The following is a 15419-nucleotide window of genomic DNA, read 5'->3' as shown; positions in this document are numbered from 1 at the left end:
GGTCGTGAGGCCTGAGACACCACCTGTGGGCGCTGTCCCCACTCGGAGGGCTCCTTGCCACCGTGTTCCGTGGGCAGGGGCCTCTCTGCGTGCCGCCACCCGCGGGCCCAGCACGTGTGACATCCCTGTGTCAGGACCACCCGGTTCTTCTCGTCTGTCTCCCCTTCTGGACTCGGAGCCTTGTGATGGCAGGACCCTCCAAGGGTCTTATTTCTATGGCTAGCACCAAGGGGTGAATGCCACACCAGAGGGGGGCTTCTGTGCACCTGCCAAACCAGCCAGGAGGGACAGGCCCCGTGGAGATCCGGCCAGAGAACCCCAACTTATTACAAAGAAGGGTGGGGAGAGCACGAGTCTGTGCCCAATGACCCAAAGCAGCGATATCCGAGCCACTTTCCCTTAAGAACGGCAATCACATTTCTTGGGCGCTCGTCCAGGGTTTCTTGGCAAAGCAGGCAGAAAGCAATCAGTGGGGGTGACCACAACTTCCAGGAACCAAGTGGCCGGAAAGAGAGGCCACGTCGCCGGTAGTCATCTGTTAGGGCAACCCAAGAACCACAACTTACTAGAAGATGCTCCACGCAGAAGAGGGGCGGCACGCGGGCTTGTGGTCCTGGGTGGAAACAACAGGCTGACACCCAGCCTGCAGCCGCGTCCCCACCGGGTGGCCCCGGCCGGGCCTCTTGTGGGCACCAGCACCTCGGCCTGGACAAGCGAGGACCGCCTGCAGCCTAGGAGGCGCAGGCCAGACTTCTCGTGGTCCGCCAGGCAGGCACACGGGCCCCGCCAGGCTGCAAAAGGAAGCGGCCAGAAAAACGAATGAATGAATGAGTGAACGAATGAATGAAAAAAGGAGGCGCCCAGAGACTCTGAGCAGCAGGGAGGGTAGCAAAGGCTCAGACCTCCTGATGGTTCATCAACGCCCCAACTCCAGGGTGGGGGGCGGGTCTCAGGTCTGTGGTCTTTGCTTCTCTGCAGACCCTCAAAGCCTCCTCGGGAGAAGGGGCGGGGGGGGGGGCGGTGACATTGGCTGGGACCCTGCTGCGAGGTCCCTCTCCCCACCACGGTGCCCTGAAGTCTCAGAAGTGTTGGGGGCAGGTGACAGCAAGCTCCAGGAGTGGGGGTTGGTTTCCTATTACCGCTGTAACAAATTACCACAAGTTTATTGGCTTAAAACAACACTAACACAGGGGCACCTGGTGTGGTTTAGTCTGTTAAGCGTCCGACTTTGGCTCAGATCATGATTTCACCATTTGTGGGTTCGAGCCCCGCGTTGGGCTCTGTGCTGACAGCTCAGAGCCTGGAGCCTGCTTCGGATTCTGTGTCTCCCTCTCTCTCTCTGCCCTTTCCCTACTTGTGCACGTTCTCTCTCTCTCTCTCTCTCTCTCTCTCTCTCTCTCAAAAGTAAATAAACTGGGCGCCTGGGTGGCTCAGTCGGTTAAGCGGCTGTCTTCAGCTCAGGTCATGATCTCACAGTTAGTGAGTTCCAGCCCCGCGTCAGGCTCTGCGCTGATAGCTCGGAGCCTGGAGCCTGTTTCGGATTCTGTGTCTCCCTCTCTCTCTGCCCCTCCCCTGTTCACTCTCTCTCTCTCTCTCTCTCAAAAGTAAACATTAAAAAAAATTAAAAAACAAAAAAATCAAACCAAAATCCAGGACTGCTATCTTGCAGTCCTGGACGTCGGAGTCTGCAATGAATCTCACGAGTCTAAAATCAAAGTGTAGGCCGGCCTGGTTCCTTCCAGAAGCTCCAGGGGAGAATCTGTCCCCTGTGTTTTCCAGCTCCTAGAGGTGCCTGCCTTCCTTGGCTGGTGGCCCCTCCTCTGTCTCCAGAGCGGGCAGTGCAACAACTTCGAGTTTTCTCTCCCTCGGACCCTCCCACCTCCCTCTTTTAAGGAGCCCTGGGATCACACGGGATAGCCCAGGAGAAGCTCTCCATCTCAGGATCCCTAACTTCCTCCCATCTGTGCTGGTAACACGCACAGGTTCCGGGGCTCAGGACACGGAGGCCCCGCGCTATTCAGCCCACCGCGGTGCGTGAGCACCAACACAGCCCCCGAGCACCCAAGCCTCCTACCATCCGCCACGGTTCACAGAGGGGAGCAAAAGGCCCAGAGAGGTCACACCACAGGCTCAGGGACACGCCGGCTAGTAAACCGGAGAGCTGGGTTTGAACTAGGACCCCTGGACCTCCCAAACCTGTCTCTGATTCACCACCACCCCGCTGTCCCGTCGACAGATGGACAAAGGCGCTCGGACACGTGGACGTTTTGCTTCCCCGTGTGGTGATGGGTGCGCGGTCAGTCAGCACCCACCCCCCTTTATTTCCCTCTTACACAATATCCAATCCCCCTGGGCGGACAGTCCCGTTGCAACTACCCATCAAGATTCCTGCCTTCACAAGGGCAAGTTCATGATCTGCCTGAGACACAAGGGTGGGCCTGTCCAGCCTCCCCACTGACCCAGGTGAGTACAGGAGACAACATGGTCCCTTGACTTGTGGCCTCCCTGGTATCTGACGATTTCTCCTGGTACGGCCATACCCCTTGGATGAGCCATAGGACTTGCCAAATTCCTGGATGCCAGGGTATTTGTATGGGAGGGAAGGACAGGGCACGGCCAGCACCTTTTTTATTTATTGTTTTTAATTTGAGAGAGAGAGAGAGAGAGAGTGTACATGTGTGGGGGAGGGGGCAGAGGGAGAGAGACTCTTAAGCAGGTTCCACACTCATGGTGGAGCCCGACACAGGGCTTGATCCCACGACTCCAGGATCGCGACCTGAGCCAAACTCGAGAGTTGGATGCTTAACCAACTGAGCCACCCAGGCACCCCAGCACCTTTTTAAATTAAAGAATACAACTGCCAGAGTTCGGGCATAAACCAATGCTAAAAATATACATACAAAGGAGTTTCGGGGGCCTCCCTGCGTCTCACCGTGTTTTTTCCGAACCCTCCAAAGAGCTAGGGCAGCAGGGTGGGTAGAAACCCTCGTCCGCCTGGGGGCCCAGCCCGGCCGCACCTCCTGCACCACCCAGACCCTGGGAGCTACATCACTTCTCTGAGCCACAGGCAGCTCACCTGTAGGACCAGGACACCTGTGGCACCCGGCTGCGGCCAGCACACGCCCGCCCCACTGCCCTCCGTCCAGACTCGGACACCGCAGAGCCCCCTCCGTTCGCCAGAGAAGCCCTGCGCCCCCTGTGTTTTTCTGGCCATGGGGGCAAAAAACAGCGCGCTTGCCTCTTCTCCTAGTTCCGAGGTCTGAGTCCAAAATCAGTCTCACTGAGCTACAGTCAAGGTGCTGGCCTGGCTGAAGGTTCCGGGGGACAATCCGTCCCTTGTGGTTTCGTCTCGAGGCCACCTGCCTCCCCGGCCCCCGGCGCCTTCCACGGGCACAGCCGGCAGCGGGGTATCTTCCGGCCTTCCTCCCTCCCTCTCCCACCCACGCCCCCCACTCCTCCCGCCTCCCTCTTACAAGACCGCTGTGGCTACGCCGGGCCCACCGAGTGCTCAGGGACAGCTCCGGGGTCCACTTTCTCCACCCAGTCACGTCTGCACAGGCCCCTCTGCATGTGAGGCAACACCCTGGCTCCCGGCTGTGATCTCTGGGGTGTGGTCTGCACACTGTCTTCAAAGGACAGGGTCTCTCGCCCTCTGCGTTGCGTCAGTTCCCCAGGCCCGAGGCCCAGGAGACCAGCTTTCTGCGAAGCTAGCCCCCTCTGTCTCCCCTCTCCCGCAACGAGCTATGGGCTGTAAGAGAGAGTCATTTGCCACGCATTAGCCGAACTGTCACAGGATCCACTCCATTTCTGAGACAAAAGCCTCCGTACATCAATAGGCCCAATTGAGCCATTTTTCTTCTGGACAGGAGAGGATGCCTGGTTCTCAAGGGGAATGGAGAGCATCGGTGATTGGGGGAAAAAGGCCCATTTAGCCCCGTGCCCGCCTCCCAGTCCCTGGCAGGGCTCCGCTGTCTGGCCGATCTTCCCGCCAGGCAGGGGCTCCCGCGCCTCGCGAGTAACAGAGGGTCAGGCCCACCCTGAGTGCTGAGCCAAGGGAGGGGTGAGGCCTAGGGACAGCAGAGGTGTTCCAGGGGCCCCGGCTTCATTCTAAGAGAGCTGGGGACACTGGGGATCAATACCCTGCCCCATCTGCCTCCTCTTGCGAGCCGAGGCTGACCCAGAGCTCCAGAATGGGAAGGAGGACAGGGAGGCCCGTCCCAGGCTGTGGGGGAGTGCCTTCTGAGAGCCCACCCCAGGGAATCTCAGGAACACAGGGCTCTCCTGTCCTGCCAGCCCTGACCACTGCCTCGTGGCCACACCGGGGGACTCCTGGGTGTCTCCCCAGGGTGGGGTACATGGGGTGTCCCATCCCGGGCCCTTCACGCCCCACCCCCAGGTCAGCCACCTCCCCAGGGCCCCTCATCCCAGGCAATGGCACCCCACCCACGCGCCGCTCATACCAGAAGGCTGGGGGCACCAGCTACCCACAAAAGGTCTTCTGACCCTGTCCCTGCCCCCTGCCACCATATCTCTGCCCACCCAGGCTCGGACTCACCATCTCTCACCTGATGATACCCCACAGGTGTCAGATTCACACAAAGAATGGGTCTACGCCCCGTGGCACATCCAGGGAGAGGTGCCCAATGGGCAGATTGGGTCCTTTCAGGGTCCCAGTCGTGTGCCAGGCACTGTGTCCTGTATGTCACATGCGTTGGCCCTGGACCAGCGGGGCAGGGGCTCTCTAATGCCAACACGCGGGCCAGGCTGAGTCACACATCATCTCACCTCACCCCCCCAACCCGGCTGCATGAGGTGGACAATGTTAAAATCCCGTGTCACACCTCAGAGAGGTGGGCGGTGGGGGGGATACTGGGATCCTAACCCGTCACAGCCTGGGTCTCCCCACTCTGTGCCCGGCCCCTCTCTCCTGACATTCTTCCACACTGCTGGGGCCTGGGAACAGGCAGCTGGCTGGCCAAAACAAAGAGAAACAAACAATAACCCCTGGCTGCTGGGAACACTTTCAAACATGGAAACAGATTCCGGGCTTCCCCAGACCCTGGACACGGCATCCGGGGACCCCCGCAGCAAGACTGATGTGGGGCCGCTGCTCTCCAACCTGCACCTGATTGGCCAGAGGTCACTGGCCAAGGTGCTTTCTGAGCATCGAAGAGGGTTTGCAGTGGCCATGTCCATGGGACCTGGGCTAACCTCAGCTCCCTCTAGAAGGCCCCAAATGAGGAAACAAGGCAGGTGTGGGCCAAGAGGTCAGTAGTGGAGGGAGTGGTGGCAGGACTTCCACATCAGGGAGGGGCTTCCACACCTGGGAGGGGCGGGGTCTCCACACCAGGGAGGGGCGGGGCCTCCACTCCAGAGAGAGGCGGGGCCTCCACTCCAGGGAGGGGCAGGACCTCCACTCTAGAGAGGGGTGGGACTCCACACCAGGGAGGGGCGGGGCCTCCACTCCAGAGAGAGGCGGGGCCTCCACTCCAGGGAGGGGCAGGACCTCCACTCTAGAGAGGGGTGGGACTCCACTCCAGGGAGGGGCGGGCCTCCACACCAGGGAGGGGCGGGGCCTCCACTCCAGAGAGGGGCGGGGCCTCCACTTCAGGGAGGGGCGGGGCCTCTACTCTAGAGGGCGGGGCCCCCACACTGGTTGGGGCTCAGGGCTAGAGACCTGGTAGGTTGACAGGGTAGCAGGCGGGGGGAGCTGAGTGGAGGACAGAGGCAGAGAGGGAGACAGAGGCAGCAAGAGAGCTCCTGGAGCCAAATCTGAGACGGAAGCAAGAAAGGCTGACCGGTACAGGTACACCAGAAAAGACCCCCAGAGACAAGGGGTGACTTTTGTCCTTTCACACACTGTGACTGCCCGAGGAAGCAGACAAGGCACAGGCTGTAGGAGACTGGGCCTCACCTCGGCCACAGCACGCAGGTGCACCAAGTGGGGCACAAGGGCCAGAGGCAGGCGGCCCTGTCTTTCCTGGTGAGAGCTCTGAGTCCAGAGAGCCTTGGCTGAAGGGCAGCCAGGGTTGGACTCGGCTCCCAGGCCCGCGCCCCCTCCCTTACGTTTCCCTCCCACTGGAGGGCCACCTTGTTGGCCCCGAGGACTGGCTGTTCCATACGCAGGGGCTCAGAGGTGGCTTGGGCTGTGGAAAGTAGAAAGGGTCGCCTGGGTCTGGGGGCAAATCCTGAGTCGGGTCCCCCCTGCTGGGTGGCAGGTGTGGGGGACCTCGGACCTGTCTGGCCCTGGCCTCCCTGCACAGATCCTTCCCTGGCTGAGCTGTCGCAAAGATTCAAGAGAACACACGTGAAGCTCCTTAAACCAAAGCTGACCCGTGAGGCTCCTCGAAACTCGGTGTTCTTTATCACCACCAGCACTGCCCCCACCAAGTGGATTGCTTCCACTCTGAGACACTCGAGCTTCTTGACAACAAGATTTTGTTTTGCTCCATTTTTCTATCCTGATTGAAATCTTGGCACATGGCCGTCCCTCGAAACGTCTCAGGTGAGGGAGCAGGTCGGACACACACAGATGTACTTACTGATGGGGATCAATACTCGCTTCTCAAATCAGAGACCGTGTGCCCAGTGGGGATGGGGGCACGTGGTGGTGGCTGGGTCAGGGGTCCTGGTGCTTCACCTGGGAGCATTGTCCTGGGTCATCAGGTCGACAAAGGCTTTTCATGGAAAGTGGGCATGTGTGTCATTTCAGTTTTCAAACCAACGCTCATGTATCATGGAATAAAATGAACATTCAGGTGAATCTTTAATATAAGCCACGACACTTGAAAGCAATCCCACGCCCCAACCAGCTCCCACAGGCCATGTCTTGATATCTTCGGCCCACGGCCGTGGTGTTCTGTGGCCAAGTTAGAAATACACAGCTATCCAGAACTAAGGTAGGGATTGCAGACAGTAGGGAAGGCCCACAGGGGATGTTTGTGGACTGGGGGGGGGGGGGCAGAGCCTCAGGTCATTGCCGTGACAGTGGTACAAGGTCCTACCCGTGGGCAGCAAGGCCAGGGAGCTCTGGTTTTACTGCAGGCAAGACAAAACTAAAAGGGAATTTATTTTGTGAGACAGGTTGCAAAGTGGTCTCTTAAGAAGCTATAAAGTGCCGCTTGGCCTGTAATTGTTGCTAAATGCACTCCTAATAGTATTCACATCTTCCTGCAAAGTCTATCCATTACCCTAACAGGAGAGGCAGGAGGCCCTACAAAGAAGGGCCAGACTTTCTCCCAGACCAGACTCACTGGAGGACAAATCCTCTCTCTCCGCGGGAGGCTGACTTTAGCCCCCTTTCTGTTCCTCCCAACAAAACACAGCATGAGAGGTTGTGCCTCAGCCCTCTACTAGACCCTCAAGGTTCCAGAAGGTTAGTGTTGTCTGTCCAGTTCACCTCTGCACCCCCCCGTGTCCAGCAAGGGGCCCCCAGCGCACAGTAGGCGTGTAATGTGGATTTGTTGCCTACAAGATGGGAAGGACAAAAGGTCCTCTCTCCCCGGTAGCGAGCGCATGGCCTGGCGCACAGTAGGGCCTCGACCCACATCTGTCGAGTGGATGGGCGCTGGTGTCGGGAGGGAGCTTGGGGTCCCAGCTGAGGCACCGGATGAACCAAGCGGAGCCGGGGTCTCCTTCCCCAGCTGCCATTCTCCCCCTGGGAGGAGAGCACAGGAGTCCAGAACATCCTGCAGGGTGCCTGGGGAGCTCAGGGTACGACCGAGCGTCCCAGAGCGTCTAGACGACCCAGGCACAGAGAGACACTCGGTACCTTCGTTGCATCAGTGAAAGGGGAATACTCTGCCGCCTGCCGGCAGGATGAACTTGGATGAGTCTCCCAGCCTCCCCGAGCCCATTTTCTCGTCGGGATAGTGGAGGTGACGATGTGAAGTCCCAAGTCGTGCCCCCCTCCCCACACATAAACGGGTGTGGCCGACATCTGGTTCTGGCCCAGGGCCCGGCGCACCGGGAATGATCACCAAGGTGTGGCCGCAGAATCAAGAAGCCACGAATGAAGGGACGAGTAATGCAGAGACAGAAGGAAGTTTGCTTTATACGCAGGAGAAACCTCTTTCCAGGAAGGGCACCGCCCCAGCCCCAGGCCCGACCCCCGCATCCACATCTCCTGATACGGCTGAGTGTTCAGGGCTGTGCCTACTTGGGATTGAGGTGAATAAAATACGGTGTCCACAAAGCAGCCTGTACAGGCTGCCCTCGGTTCCCTACGAGTCTCCTTCGGAAGCCTGAAGACCAGCCCGAGGCCCTCCCCATCTTTCCCTCTACCTTTGCCGGGAACCCTCGCCTCCCCACTCCTTCCTGGTATGACCTCACATCAGTTTCTGCTGTAGCCGTGACTGTGGCTTTTCCGCTTCTCACATATTCAAACGCAAGTCAAACTGAGCCCCACGGAGGGCCCTCTCCTGCAGGGGCGGCTCTGGGGACACAGCACCACCGTGTCCCAGGCCCCGATCTAAGTCGTTCGTATGTATCGACTCATGTAATCCTCGTTCCCCTGTTACGAGCCTACTTGACAGATGAGGAAACTGAGGCAGGGACAGTGGAAATAACTGCCTGTGGCCCAGAGCACGGGCCTCTGGCTCCCTGCCTCCCAGACCCACGGTCACCTGGAGCCTCCAGTGGGTCGTGCCCTCCCAGAGAGCGGGATCTGTCCCCAGCCCCACCCAGTGCCAGTCCCACCTCTTCGGGCAGAGATGCTGGCATTTCATCGTTTTTAAATGTTTATTTATTTTGAAGGAGAGAGCGAGCAGAGGGGAGGTGCGGGGGGGGGGGGCGGGGACAGAGCATCTGACGCAGGTTCTGCACTGTCAGCATAACTCAGGGCCCGAACCCACGAACCGTGAGATCATGACCCGAGCCGAAGTCGGATGCTTAACAGACTGAGCCACCCAGGCGCCCCCTGGCATTTCATTTTCTAAATTTTTTTTTAATGTTTTATTTATTTTTGAGACAGAGAGAGACAGAGGATGAGCAGGGGAGGGGCAGAGAGAGAGGGAGACACAGAATCCGAAGCAGGCTCCAGGCTCCGAGCGGTCAGCACAGAGCCCGACGCGGGCCTCGAACCCACGAACCACGAGATCGTGACCTGAGCCGAAGTCGGACGCCCAACCGACTGAGCCACCCAGACACCCTGACATTTCATTTTCTAGACCCGGAGACTCGGGCTGCCTTGTTCCCTCCATGCAAAGAGGTGTGGGCAAGCCTGAGAAGGCAGTGCCCCTCTCCTGACACCTATCACAGACACTGACAGGGCCCTCACCCCCCAGGCCAGGCCTTGCTCCCTGATAGACACAGCTGACCACTGCCACCCGTGGGAGTATCCGTCACCCCAGAACCAGCTCCTACCCTCACAGTCTCAGGTGGTTGGTAAGAGACTTACTAAGGAACAATGGTCCTGGGACGCTTGTGTGGACTTTGCTTAAGCCAAGCCCTGTTCTGAGCACTTGGCAAATAGCACCTCATTTCATCCCATCAACCATACTGTGTAGACGCTGCTTTTACCCCCATTCCGCCGAGGAGAAACCGGGGAACCAGGCGGTTCAGAACTTGGGCAAGGTCCTGGGGCTGGTGGGCTGTGGGCGGGCCCAGCCACGACTCTCCAGCAGGAGAAGGAGAGGAGCCGACCGACCCCCAGGCCGCCCTCCTGCCCAGCCCTCTCTGCTGTCCCTGCCCGCCTCCAAGGCGGACGCCCGTCCCGTGGGTCTCGGGGTCTTTTGAAGCAGCTAGTGCATGCCTCAGTGGGCCCGTCAGCCCCTTCAGCCTGACCACAGTGGGGGTCAGCTCAGTCCTGAGGTATGTGGGGTATGTCTACAGGTATCAGAGCGGGGACGGAGGCCGGAGCACTCTGTAAGCCTGGACCTTGATTTGGCTTCTCTGTCCGAGGTCCAGCAGGAAGCAGGGTCCATGCTTTCGAAGGCGGGGGGCATGGGCTTCCCTTGGGGGCCACGCGAAGGGGGCTGGGGAGGCTGATTCCATCCAGAGTGGATGTGGGGGGCAGGGTGACGCCCCGGCCCCCCCTCCAGTCCACCCTCAAAACGACCCTGTGTGAGTCCCTATGGTGACGTAACAAGTTACCACAACTGAGCAGCTTAAAACAACTGAAATTTATCCCCTCACAGTTCGGAGGGAGAAAAGGCAAAACCAAGCTGTCACCTGGCTGTGCTCCTGTCTGGAGGCTCCAGGGGGAGAAGGCTTTCCCGGCCTTTTCCGGCCTCTCTAGAAGAGAAGGTGCCCCTGCTCTAGCCCCAGCCTCTGCCTGTGTCCCCATATCTTCTCTGACTCTGATGCGGGCCCTGTGATTACATTCTCCCACCAGGAGAATCGGGACAACCTCTCAAAATCCTTAACCACATCTGTGAAGTCTCTTTTGCCATGTAAGGTGACAGTCACAGCCCCGGGGAGGGGACACCTTTGGGAGCCATTGTGCAGCCCCTCCCCCCCCGCGGTGGCAATTGCGAACAGTCAGATATCTCCTCGATTGCTGCCTCCATTCACAGCCGAGACACCTGGGCTCAGCCCTCCCTGAGGTCCCCTCACTGGGGGATGTGGCAGAGCTGGACTGAGTTTGGGGACACCCCAGCCCAGGCACCATCCCCCAGGCTCCCCTGCAAACGCAAGGTGACCAGAGCAAGCCCAGGGAGGAGCCCGGGCTCCTCACATGCAGGCCCAGAGCAGGTGCAGCGGGGAGGTGCAGGTGCAGGGCAGCTGTGGGCATCATTCATTCAGGGGGACCTGCTGCTGGCTGTGGCATTCATTCCACGCGGGTAATGTCGGCTGAGCCCCTGGGCCACCACAGCCCGCCCACCCCCAGACCCTACCTTCCACCCCCACCGGCATTTCCAGGCTAAACATGCAAATCCTCAGACGACCCGTGCAGCCAGGGGGTCCTGTCTGTGTTAAAGACACAGCCGTCCCCCTGCTGCTTCCCTGTCCCTGTGCTGCCTGCAGAGAAGTCTCGCCCGATCAGAGCACTGACCGGTGCTCCACGAGCCCGTGTCACCTCCGGCCTGCCCCGAAGGCCCTGCCCAACCCAGAAGCCCCCTCACTGTACGTCCACCGCTACGTGAGTCATCTCGCTAACCTTCCCGTCCACCCCCTTTACGGGCCAGGAAATTGAGGCTCTGAGGAGCCACGTCCCAGGCTGCCTTGTGCAGGAGCAGAGCTGTCCTGCCCGGCCTCCCCGTAAAGGCCTCCCTGACCTCACGGCCTCAGAAACCCAGCTCCGGCCTTCCCTCACTGCTTCTGCTCTTTTCATTTCCAAAGGCGGGCACCGCCCGCGGGCCGGCCCTGGCACCTTCCTGGGTACCTAGGACCCTCCTGGCTGGTGACAGAGGATTTCCCGGGCTCTGTGCTGCTCTGACCTCTCCTTGAAAGTCACCAGAGCAACCGTCAGCGCCCATGGGTCAGCCTCACGCTGAACAACCACGGGGCTCTGGGTTCTAATCCCCGCTGTCACGATTCCCCTTTCCCGTGAGGAGCCCCGTCTGTCCAACTGAGTCCCTTTCAGTGACACTCAGCTGCTTCTTGGGAAGCGGTCAAGCACATAGGGCCTCTCTGCCCCGGAGCGTCCTCCGACCTCGTTCTGGGGCCCTGACGTGGCCACAAAGCAGGCACAGGTGTGCAAATGGGTCCTGTCACAGAACCTGGCGGGGTGTCCCCGTTCCACAGCCGGGCGGGGGGCGGGCAGGAGACACGCTCAGACCAAGAAAACCAGAAAGTGCATCTCAGATGACAGACCGGAGCCAAGTCAGAACCAAATAAACCAAACAACCGGCAGAGGAGGGGGACTGCTCACCACTGCCTTCCGACGACCCCACACCACGGAGAGATTCTTTCCCGGCTCCCCAGCGCCCACCACCCCCGGACGGACGCTGTCTGCAGAGCAGGGAGAAGGCAGACACATCCACACAGGCGCCCAAGCCTTTCTCCCAAGTCCCAGCTGGCCCTTTAGACACAGCCGTCCGAATGGATCACAGAGGAACCGGAAAGGGTGTCGTGGGAGAGGCGGTCCCGTCGCACGCGGTGGCCGGGAGCCCGGCTGTGCCGACCGGGCAGCCGTCCCGGTGTCCTCTTACCTTTCTCTTGTTTGTGGGGCAAATGTAGAAGTTGTCGATGACCGTGGTGACACCGGGCTGCAGGGTGAGCTTGGTGTAGGACGTCCCGAAGTCCGAGGACCTGGGGGGGCAGGACGACAGACAGGTGTCAGCGAGGTGTCCCTCCAGCTGCAGGTTTATCCAGCCCGCGTGGGCGCAGCGCCCCAAGACAACCCCTCCCCCGGAGCAGGATGCCGCAGGTGACAAGGGAGGAGACTGGGCTCCCGCAGGGTCGCCGAGCACGCGCTCAGGTCTGGGAGCTGGGCGGGGAGTCGGTGAATGCCAGCCAGACTCCCCACGGGTCACCTCCTCCTTGGACTTCCGCAGTGATCTGCCCCGACCCTAAGTCTATCTTAGCCCGCTTGCTACACGCGTGTCTCCCCGAAGGGCCCCTCACGTGCCCGACAGCTCTGGGTCCTTCTGTCCTTTTGATCCCTCGAAAACCCTTAAAGACTAGGTCACTATGGGGGCGCCTGGGTGGCTCTGTCGGTTGAGTGTCCAACCGTTGGTTTCAGCTCAGGTCCTGACCTCACAGTTCGTGAATCCGAGGTCCGCGTCGGGCCGTGCGCTAACAGATTCTCTCTCCCTCGCTCTCTGCCCCTCCCCGACTTGCTCTGTCTCTGTCTCTCTCAAAATAAATAAACTTAAAACAAAAAAGACTAGGTCACTGTGTCTGTCTTGCAGATGCCCCCAGGACGAGGAGGAGGCTCAGAGTGGGTCAGTTCCCGCCTGAAGTCACTTGGCTGACAGGTGGCCGACCCAGGATGTGCAGGCTGGCCTGTGCCACTCACAGCTGGCTTCCTGTTGGCTCTGCGGAACGTTCCTCGCCGTGTGCTGAGGCCTCACAGGAGCCTGTCTGCTCCTCCGTTTCCCTCTCTGCACCCTGAGCTCCTCTGGGAAGCCACACCCTCCCCCCACCGCCACCCCCACTGACCACACAGCCCGGAGACTGTGGGTGACAGCAGGCGGTGCCCGGGCTCCGGGAGCTGCTGGAAACCAGGCCCCAAGCCAAGCCCTGCACCGGCCGGCGAGCACCAGAACCACCACTGGCTCCACGCGGGGGACCAGCTCAACCGCGGGCCGGCCCCTCCTCGCCTGTGCGCCCACTGTCCTGTCTGTGGAGTGACAGGTGCAGGGGAGAATGTGGCTCCCCACCGCGGCGAGACGGGGAGAGGTCACCAGGACAATTTCACATCTGTTGCTTGGAAGCAACTGACACATCAGGATGTGGAATTGATTCCATGTCGAAGCTTAAAATCTCCGTGACCCTGAAACCCCATTAAAACGTGCTGGGGGGGGGGCGCCTGGGGGGCTCAGTCGGTTGAGCATCCGACTTCAGCTCAGGTCATGATCTCGCGGTCCGTGAGTTTGAGCCCCGTGTCGGGTTCTATGCTGACAGCTCAGGGCCTGGAGCCTGCTTGGGATTCTGGGTCTCCCTCTCTTTCTGCCCCTCCCCTGCCTGCTCTCTGTCTCTCAGAAATAAATAAATGTTAAAACAAAAAACAAAACAAAAAAACGTGCTGTGATTGTGAAGCAGGCCCGGCTGTGAGCTGGAGGCACACAGGCCTCAGGGTCACAAGGTCCTTCCCAGACCAGGGCAGAGAGCAATCGCTGCCTCCTGACTCCCAGGGGAGGCTGGTGGGGGCCAGTCCCCTCCGAGGGGCAGCCAGGAGACGATCGGCTGAGCCCCTCCCTGCCCTTGGCCTCCCCGGGGAGGCCCTGCTGGAGGGGTGATCAGAGATGCACTTACTCTCAAAAAATCAGAGAATTGCTTTGCTTTGGGAAGCAGGGAGCCAGGGCCCCAGTAGCAGAGGATTGATCCAGAGACCCAGGAAATGCCAGTCTCCACAGAAACCAAATGCCGTGTTTCCAAGCTGGATTCATGAAAACCTCTGAGCCTCATGACCCCTCTGCTCTCCTCCCAGCAAGCTGGGTCTAAGACCTGCCCATTGGTTCTGCCTCCCAGAAACCTTGCCATCCATCCACCCCTTCCCTCCATCCCTGACACACACCTGCCTCCGCCCAGCTGCCTCCCCGGGATCCAGACTCCTCCCCGTCCCCACCCAGGTCACAGGAGCCTGCTGACCCCTGCTTGCCCCAGGGCACCTGCTGGTGTGGGCTGCGGGGGGAGGGGGTCTAGTGCGGCAAGGGGAGGGGGTGCTAAACAGGAAACATAGCAGCAGCCGGTGTGATCCGGGCGGGAATGGGGGGTCAGTGGGACTGCGGTCTCAGAGGGGCAGGGAAGGCCCCTCGGACACGGTGATTTGGGGCAGAGGCAGGCAGGAAGGAAGAGAGTGCTTTGCGCCTGGCTGGGGGAAAGCCATTTGTAGCCGGCTAAGTAATGTCCCCCCAAAATTCACGTCCCCCCAGAATCTGTGAATGCGACCTGATTTGCAAACCAGGCCTTTGCAGATGTAATTACGTTGAGGTCAAACTGGAGGAGGGCGGGTCCAGATCCAAGGGTTGGTGTCATAAGAAGAGGGGAATTTGGACACACGGACACACAGACACACAGCCGAGGCCAGCAGGAGACAGCCTGAGCAGCGTCTGGCCCACATCGGACCCCAGCTCTCCTACTGTGCACGGGGCCTGTCTCTTGCCAGGCCCCCACGTACGCAGGGGGAGAGAAGGGAATTCATTGCCGTGGGTAAGTCTGGGAAATAGAAAATGACTTGTCTCAGTGCCCAGCTGGTCAGTGGGGGCAGGCCAGAAGCTGGGACCTCTGACCAACTGTGAACCTAACGCGGCCTCCTCCTGAAGTCGGTGCGGATCACACGGTCAGTGAGGACAGCGGTCACCAGGGTCATCCAAGAATCCACACCCCCAGGCATACAGCTAGTGCTCAAGAAATGCTTACTGGATTCCTGTGGAGGTGCTCTGGTGTCAGAGCTGGAGGCCGTGTGACCTCTGGTGAGCAGGTTGCCCTCTCTGGGCAGCAAGGGTTTCCCAGGGAAACGTGGGGATTAGATGTGATCACGTCCCAGCACGGGCACCGGCCCTCAGTGGCTCCACCCCCACGGGCCCTTTTCTCAGCTGCCCCCACGACCCCTGAACCCCTCCGTGCCAGGCCCTCCCCCAGGGTGACCTTCCTCCGCACTCCGCACCCCCACCCCCTCCAAGTCCTCCTCAAGCGCATCTGGGAACGCGGAGCCTGATTATTCCCATCTGCATTTATTCAAATTAAAAATAAAAACCCAGGCTGTGAAACCGGGCAGACAGAACAGGGCAGGCAAGCAGGCGCGGTTGGAAAGTCGCTCTTTGCAAATCGGCTGCTTAATTGTTGAGTGTTTGTACATAGTCACTTTTTTA

At 59.9% G+C, this 15419-nt stretch overlaps 1 protein-coding gene across 1 annotated transcript in view; it reads right to left on the bottom strand.

The window, feature by feature from the left end:
- SORCS2 (sortilin related VPS10 domain containing receptor 2) overlaps nucleotides 1–15419 on the bottom strand; it is a 452327-nt gene that overhangs the window by 165290 nt on the left and 271618 nt on the right. Inside the window, exon 3 of the mRNA XM_042985024.1 lies at nucleotides 12093–12192. Coding sequence (XP_042840958.1) covers nucleotides 12093–12192 — 100 coding nt within the window. The remainder of the gene's footprint in view (nucleotides 1–12092; nucleotides 12193–15419) is intronic.

Source organism: Panthera tigris, chromosome B1 (genome assembly GCF_018350195.1).
Source record: "Panthera tigris isolate Pti1 chromosome B1, P.tigris_Pti1_mat1.1, whole genome shotgun sequence".
Lineage (NCBI taxonomy): Eukaryota > Metazoa > Chordata > Mammalia > Carnivora > Felidae > Panthera > Panthera tigris.
The sequence above is the reverse complement of the archived record's forward strand: the minus strand, read 5'-3'. Positions and strand labels throughout refer to the sequence as shown.